The 8230-nt window shown below is 34.4% G+C and overlaps 1 protein-coding gene across 1 annotated transcript; it reads right to left on the reverse strand.

The window, feature by feature from the left end:
- Nucleotides 1-851: 851 nt before the first annotated feature.
- LOC141325315 (actin-related protein 2/3 complex subunit 1A-A) lies at nucleotides 852-7432 on the reverse strand. Its single transcript, XM_073833957.1, has 10 exons — nucleotides 7298-7432; nucleotides 6899-6979; nucleotides 6533-6637; nucleotides 5126-5348; nucleotides 4882-4989; nucleotides 4592-4798; nucleotides 4328-4403; nucleotides 2145-2335; nucleotides 1945-2035; nucleotides 852-1615 (listed from the first exon to the last, which is right to left on the reverse strand). Exons 2-10 carry the CDS (start codon nucleotides 6960-6962, stop codon nucleotides 1610-1612), a joined length of 1071 nt encoding a protein of 356 aa, XP_073690058.1. The 5' UTR covers nucleotides 6963-6979; nucleotides 7298-7432; the 3' UTR covers nucleotides 852-1609.
- Nucleotides 7433-8230: the final 798 nt, after the last annotated feature.

Genomic DNA, 8230 nt, shown 5'->3' on the forward strand with positions numbered 1-8230 from the left:
GATTCGGTGATTGTAGTCATCATGTGATCCCTGATATTCTGGCCAAACGTAATATAATACGTGTCAAAACATTACAAAATCCATTCCAGTGTTGCTGTTTGTGAAGGTGTCATTAAAAACACGTTCAAGTTTATCTGCAGCAAATATTTAGCTAATAAAATACGTAAAATGTGTCAGAAACATCACATATGGTTTATTTGTATCTCTCGGTTTACATTCTTTTCATAACTTAAATGCTATTTATTTAAAATAAAATAAAAATAGCGTATTTGTAATACAATCAAGTAATTTCCCAACGTTTTATTCATATTTCCTCTACTAAGCTTACTTCTCTTTTTATTGCAGTTTTTAGAACAAAGAACATACAAAGGCAATAACATATAAATTACATAAAAAAACAATAATAAACAAAAACTATATATATATATATATATATATATATATATATATATATATATATATATATATATATATATATATATATATATAATAGGGAAAGCAATAAGAAAATCACATATCTGTAAACAGGTAAAAATAATTACACTTTAAAACTTTCAAATAATTTATAGTTTTTTTCCATGTTATTTCTTGATTCTTTTAATGTATACAGGTAGTTTTTCACTTTCCATTTACATTTGTGGATAAAAAATTCCAAATATAATGAGTGAGTTCACAATATACCAAATTTTGAAGTCAGCGTATACTCATTAAAAAAACTAAGCTTACTTCTCACCACATTGGTTCCCACTGTGTCACTTATCAGTTTATCTGTCATTTGCATAATAGTCATTTGCATCTAACAATCTTCTGCAGTACTGCAGCAAAAGAAAAAAAGACGAAATCACACAGAGTTTTAGTTATGATTTGTTTATTTATGTGTGGCTTTGTTTTATTAAATCTAAAAAAATGCATAATACATAAAAATACACCGGTTTTTATTACAATAGCAGCACATTTGGAATAGAAAATTTGCATTTATGACTGTCATTGCATACAAGGTTGATTCTCTTTTTGGTGCTTGTCTTGTCTGAATAAACTACTTAAAAATATGTGACCCTGGACCACAAAACCAGTCATAAGGGTTCATTTTTGGAAATTGAGATTTATACATCATCTGAAAGCTGAATAAATAAGCTTTCCATTGAATTGATATATGGTTTGTTAGGATAGGACATTATTTGGCCGAGATACAACTATTTGAAAGTCTGAAATCTGAGGGTGCAAAAAAAATTAAAATGAACAAAATATCTTCATGGAACATGATCTTTACTTAATATCCTAATGATTTTTGGCATAAAAGAAAAATCGATAATTTTGACCCATACAGTGTATTTTTGGCTATTGCTACTAATATACCTGTGCTACTTAAGACTGGTTTTGTGGTACAGATATTTTCTGTTATGATTAATTAATACTGCATGACAAAAACTATTGCATACTACATGTTTGGGATCGGTCATCCCACTAGTTCATTATAATAAAATCAACAGGCTTTAAATACTTTAAAGTTTTGTAGTGAAGGCTAAAAAGAAGTGTCTGAGAAAACAAACAAATGTAAAAAGATGGTCCCTGATTATTGTTTTCTGCTCTTTCCAGATTCCATGGTGTTTCAATGCTAAAGATGAAATTAAAGAAGAAAACATATACTTAATATACTTTCATAATTAGTCATTAGGTGTTGACTGCTTCGACAATCTAGTGTTAAACAGGGTAACACTTTATTTTATTTTAAGGTGTCCTTGTTACACATGTTACATGTACTTACTATTATAATAACAATTCATTTTGCATAATTACACACAAGTAACCCTAAGCCAAACCCTAACCATATAGTAAGTATATTACTCAGTACTTAAATGTATAATTACACAGTAACAAGGACACTGTGAAACAAAGTGTAACCAACAACTAATATCAAAAAATTGTTTCATGATAATACAATACCTTGAAATCCCAGACAACCATGGCACCATCTAAGCCCACACTGCTGAATTTCTCCACCTTGGCTTTCGGCCCTTCCAGAATACATAGCTGACTATAGCAGAAACAAAGTCTTAGCAAACTGCAATGTAATTTCTAAATGTGAGCATAATGCAAAAGATGCTAAAATAGACTGTGCTTGTAGACGTCAAGCCTTATATTACGTGATGCTGTTCTGGTGCAGACCCAACCCAGTTTCTTCCTCCTCAGTAGTCGCTTTTTTGTCCAGATTGCGGAAATGCTGCATGGCAGACATGTTGCCCTTGGAGCTCTGCTTGGGAATGTCCACTTTCTTCACAAACTCCAAGCTTCCAGGACCCTTGTATGAGAACTGATAAGGGCAACAGTCATGCCCCTAAAATCCCCACCACAGACATATGCAAAAAAAGGTATTATTAATATTGAACAGAGATAGGAAGAGGTAGCATTTGATTCCATGACAGATGAGTTAAAAAGTAAATAAGCCATCTGAAAGTTGTGGTTGGTGGTCAGTTTGTGCATAAATGTATGTTTTTGAGCAACATTTTCCACTTTTTATGTCATTTCTAGCTAAAAGAAAAATTGTAACGTTCATTCAGTTATCATAAAAGCTCTCACTATTTTCTTGTAGGCTTGTAAACTGTTATGCTTTTGATAGTTTGGGCAACAAATGTATATATATTGTATAATGTAAATATATTTTGCATTTGCTAATAATAATATAAAGGTTAAACTAATTTAAGACATCACAACAATGCTTCTTCTTAACCAATTGAAGGTTTTATGCATGTATACAGTTGAAGTCAAAACTTTACATACACCTTGGCTTGCAGAATTTGCAACATGTTAATTATTTTACCAAAATAAGAGGAATCATACAAAATGCATACTATTTTTTATTTAATACTGACCTGAATAAAATATTTCATATAAAAGACGTTTACATATAGTCTACAAGTGAAAATATTAGTTGAATTTATAAAAACAACCCCATTCAAAAGTTTACACACACACACACACAATTTTTAAATACTGTGTTGTTACCTGAATGATCCACATCTGTTTTAGTTTAGTGATAGTTGTTCATGAGTCCCTTGTTTGTTCTGAACAGTTAAACTGCCCGCTGTTCTTCATAAAAATCCTTCAGGTCCCACAAATTCTTTTTTTTTTTCAGTATTTTTGTGTATTTGAACCCTTTCCAACAACGACTGTATGATTCTGAGATCCATCACATATGCAACTATTACAGAAGGTTCAAACACTCACTGATGCTTCAGAAGAAAACACAATGCATTAAGAGAGTGAAAACTTTTAGAATTTGAAGATCAGGGAAAATGTAACTTATTTTGTCTTATAGAAAACATCTAAGTATCTTCTGTAGTTTCTGAAGGGCAGTACTAAATGAAAACAATATGATATTTAGACAAAATAAAAAAATCTAAACATCTTCATTCTGTTCAAAAGTTTTTACCCCCGACCAAAGCATCAGTGAGCGTTTGAACCTTCAGTTGTCCTCAGTGTGAAAAAATGGATCTTAAAATCATACAGTCATTGTTGGAAAGGGTTCAAATACACAAATATGCTAAAAAAAAACAAAGAATTTGTAGGACTTTTCTGAAGGACAGCAGGCAGTTTAACTGTCCAGGACAAACAAGGGACTTGTGAACAACTATCACTAAACAAAAAAACACAGCTGTTGATCATTCGGGTAACAACACAGTATTTAAAAATCATATGTGTGTGTGTGTGTGTGTGTGTGTGTGTGTGTGTGTGTGTGTGTGTGTGTGTGTGTGTGTGTGTGTGTGTGTGTGTGTGTGTGTGTGTATGTGTGTACCTGGTATTCATCACGTTGTGGGGACCAAATGTCCCCACAAGGATAGGAATACCAGTAGATTTTGACCTTGTGGGGACATTTCTCAGGTCCCCATGAGGAAACAGGCTTATAAATCATGCACAATGAGTTTTGATGAAGTAAAAGTATGCACAATCTCCTGTGAGGGCTAGGTTTAGGTGTAGGGTAGGTGTAGGGCAATAGAAAGTACGGTTTGTACAGTATAAAAACCATTACGCCTATGGAATGTCCCCATAAAACATGTAAACCCAACATGTGTGTGTGTGTGTGTGTGTGTGTGTGTGTGTGTGTGTGTGTGTGTGTGTAAACTTTTGAATGGGGTCGTTTTTATAAATTCAACTACTTTTTTCTCTTGTGGACTATGTGTTAACACCTTTTATGTGAAATATCTTATTCAGGTCAGTACTAAATAAAAAATAACATCCCTCTTATTTTGGTAAAATAATTAACATTTTGCTGATTCTGCAAGGAGTATGTAAACTTTTGACTTCAACTGTAAGTAGGAAAAGTCCTTACCGCAGCTACAATCTCAGTCTCACTGACATACAGCACGCTCAGCAATGGAAGATGTCCTGTTGTCAGCTGAGTAACCCTGCAGTGCACAAAATTTCATATGTAGGCAGTCTAAAAGTGACTGGTAAAGGTCATACTGTGCATATCATTCATTTCAGGCAGCAAACTGCACTGTTTTTTATGGATGAATGGAAATCAAGGATGTTTAGTATCGCTTGGAGATAGAGATCTACAAAGCGAATTGTTAATTGTAAATGATGGTATTACTCTTTTCCCTGTGCGGCATCTACTACACTGATGGCGCTGTTGTGGCTAACCCAGGCCAGAGCATCACCAGATGGAGAAAAACCGACACTGTGCACCCAGCCACCGCACTCTTTATACTCCAGAAGCACCTCTCCAAAGGGCATTTTGGATCCCCAGGGTGTTGGTCCAGGCTTGTCCTCAATGTCCTTGATATATGCAGAAAAAATTCTATCCCAATAAAAGAAGACCTGTGTTACCAACAAAATGGTTTGAAAAGCAGCATGGTGAAGCAACAGTCTGAATATTCAAACCTGCAGTTGAGGTCAGCGGAGCCGGCTGCCAGCAGTACGTTATTGGGATGCCAGTCTAGACTCAGAACGGTGGAGTTAATGGGTTTCTTGATATGCTTACTCAGCCACCTATAGAGTCAATCATTAAGAGAGATTGCACAAGAGATGTGGTTATGTATAATACATATGTTTAGTAAAGTAATGTCTCACCCTGCCAACAGAGAAATCAAAAAATTAAGGTTAAAAGGTTTTATAAAGGTCTCACCAGTCATTTTCTTTTTCAAAGTAGCACACTGAAATAAGTTTGGCTCCACTTCCAAGGGCAAACTTGTTCTCAAGAGGTGACCACTTGACACACGTGGCAGCTCGATTAATGCGGACCAGCACTAACGTTGGCTTCCAAACCCCATCCTTAAGTGTCCATACATAGGCATTCCTATCTGCGGCACATGTCACTATACGGTTGGACTCTGGGGCCCAATCAATTCCTAAAAATTAAATCAATTGTTAGAGATGTTCATTTATTATAATCTCACCATCTTTTTCTTCCCGTAAGAGTGGATGTGGCCATTTGTAAATTTTGTGGTTGTGGCTTCCGGTCTCGTTCGCGTCCAGCTATCTTTAGCTGTGCAAAACAGCTTGTTTTGCTGCTTGATATTGCAAATTGCTGTGTCTTACCGTATTGTTTTAATGTATTATCTTAATTATGAACACACTGGTTAATAGTTTTATCATTTACTGCACATTGTTATTCTTCTCATTATTTCCCTATAGCAGATAATGAACCGAAGTCTCACTAATAGGCTTACTTCGGCGTTGAGGAAAAAGGTGGATAGGTATTTCAAATATTTTAATACAGTGCTATAGAATGGGGTACATATGTCTAATGTCATTTGACCAAAATGAAAAATGTCTCCCCGTGTTTGGAGAAAGTATTAAAAGCAGTAAGAACTGATGCCACCATCTGGACTTTTGAGGTAGTTATCTAACCAGGCTACACTCTTAAAAATAAAGGTGCTTTCAGCGATGCCATAGAAGAACCATTTTTGGTTTCATAAAGAACCATTCAGTCAAAGGTTCTTTGAACCATCTTTTTCTTACCTTTTTATAATCTGAAGAACCTTCTTTTGCCACAAAGAACCTTTTGTGAAACAGAAAGGTTCTTCAGATGTTAAAGGTTCTTTATGGAACAATTTAAACAAAAAAGGTTCTTCTATGGCATCGTGAAGCACCTTTACTTTTAAAAGTGTAGTTGTTTTTATTGCTGGGCTTTTATTCAATTTTGATATCTGAATGTTACTTTTAGATATTAGTCTGCATTTCATCTCTTTCCTAAAAGCGTTATTAATATTGTGACCTATTCATCCATGCAATTTTGAGCAAAAAATGTTTTAAACCTTCCTTTTCATTCAATTGTCTGTCAGCTTGCATTCCTTCATCCAGTCAATGATGGTGGATTGAGCGTGTTTTGCTCAGATAGCAAATATTTGTCACTACTGCTTTCATTGCGACTAAATTCTAGTTAGTACAGAACTGAAATGTAGGCTTGAACTATTTACAGTGTTTAGTTAAGGCCTTTCATTGGTGCACTGAGATAATGTTTGTTTTATGGGTCAGTCTCACAGTATCATGGGTTAATGACTAATGTGGCAGCTATTGTCTTTTGTCTTACCTGTGATTCGCCCACTGTGCTCTGTCAGTTCATGAATCTTAGTCCATTCCTTTCCTTTCTTTTGGTAAATGTGCACATCATTGCTGTTGGGGCTTACTGCGATTTCTAAAAATGAAAAATATGTTTTTATGAGTTGTACTATTGGAGTTTCTTGCAAACAAAAATCCATGTATAATGCAGCAATGTTAAAGTAAGTTCATAGCAAACTGATGATTCACATGAAGAAGTGCAGCTTTTCTCCCAAAGACAATCTGATATTCCTCTAAGTAGATTATAATGGATGAAAATGGAACTGCAGGCAGCAACATTAGGAGCCTGAAGGGATGTAATTTATATTGAAATGTAGCTCAACTAGTTCGCTCTTACGTGTCCGGTCTTTGTTCCAGGCGTGACAGGACAGAGGCTCCAATCCAAAGCTATAGAGGGACATGTTTCAACAGGGAGAACCTGGAATGCAGATGTTAGGAAGACTGTGCAATCATGAAAATGAATGTGACTAAAAAAGGAAGACAGAGTGTTACTAGCTCAGAGTTCTCCACCCAACTCTTCCTGATTGTCATTTTTCTAAATGTTATAATTTCTCCTTGGCAAGCCTAGTTATTTTCAACATTTTCATTCACATGGTACATTATTACTACAGTCACATTTCCCAGGATATGAAATCATTACCAAAACACAACATTTCTGTAATTGCAAGGGATTTAAATAATATTGCACAGCAAACAACATCTCTACCTGACTATGGAAAATTAACTATGCCCTCACCTTTATCTCTTTCTCTCTTTTGCTAGATATTGTTATATCCTATGTCCTTGTGCTGAAGAGCTTTTGGAAGGCAATGTACGTGGACTCTGGGCAGTCGACACGAATGAGGTTGAGCAGTTGTAAGAAAGGCTGCAGAGGGAGCAGGGAGGAGATAAGAGAGGGTGTGTCTTTATATCCTGATATAGGCACCTGGCCTGTACGGTCTTTTGATGATGGGTTTTATTTTTAAAAATATATAAATAATTTTTTCAATTAAATGGATAGTTCTCTAAAATTAAAGTTCTGTCATCATTTACTCACCCTCACGTTCTTCCAAAACTGTATTATCTTTGTTCTTCTGTGGAACATTCAAGAAAATACACTACCAGTCAAAAGTTTTTGAACAGTAAGATTTTTAATGTTTTTTAAAGAAGTCTCTTCTGGTCACCAAGCCTGCATTTATATGATCCAAAATACAACAAAAGCAGTAATATTGTGAAATATTTTTACTATTTAAAATAACTGCTTTGTATTTGAATATATTTAAAATATATTCATATTAAATATATTTTACTTCTGTGGTCAAAGCTAAGTTACTCAGTCTTCAGTGTCACATGATCCTTCAGAAATCATTCTAATGTGCTAATTTGCTGTTCAAGAAACATTTATTAATTTTTGGAAAGAAATTATAGAAATTAACACTTTTATTTAGCAAGGATGCTGATGATAAAGACATTTATAATGTTACAAAAGATTTCTATTTCAGATAAAATGCTGTTCTTCTGAACTTTCTATTCATCAAAGAAACCTGAAAAAAAATCTACTCAGCTGTTTTCAACATAATAATGATGATAATACATTTTTTGAGCAGCAAATCAGAATATTCGAATGATTTCTGAAGGATCATGTGACTGGATGCTAATGATAATGATGCTAAACATTCAGCTTTGAAAT

Source organism: Garra rufa, chromosome 1 (genome assembly GCF_049309525.1).
Source record: "Garra rufa chromosome 1, GarRuf1.0, whole genome shotgun sequence".
NCBI lineage: Eukaryota > Metazoa > Chordata > Actinopteri > Cypriniformes > Cyprinidae > Garra > Garra rufa.

What these genes read in the sequence shown, in the direction of transcription:
- LOC141325315 (XM_073833957.1), bottom strand. Translation starts at nt 6,962, where the DNA reads ATGTCCCTCTATAGCTTTGGATTGGAGCCTCTGTCCTGTCACGCCTGG. An exon ending in CTGGAACAAAGACCGGACAC is followed by an intron (nt 6,638 to 6,898) that starts GTAAGAGCGAAC and finishes TTTCATTTTTAG; the next exon opens with AAATCGCAGTAAGCCCCAAC. An exon ending in TTTGAAAAAGAAAATGACTG is followed by an intron (nt 4,990 to 5,125) that starts GTGAGACCTTTA and finishes TTGACTCTATAG; the next exon opens with GTGGCTGAGTAAGCATATCA.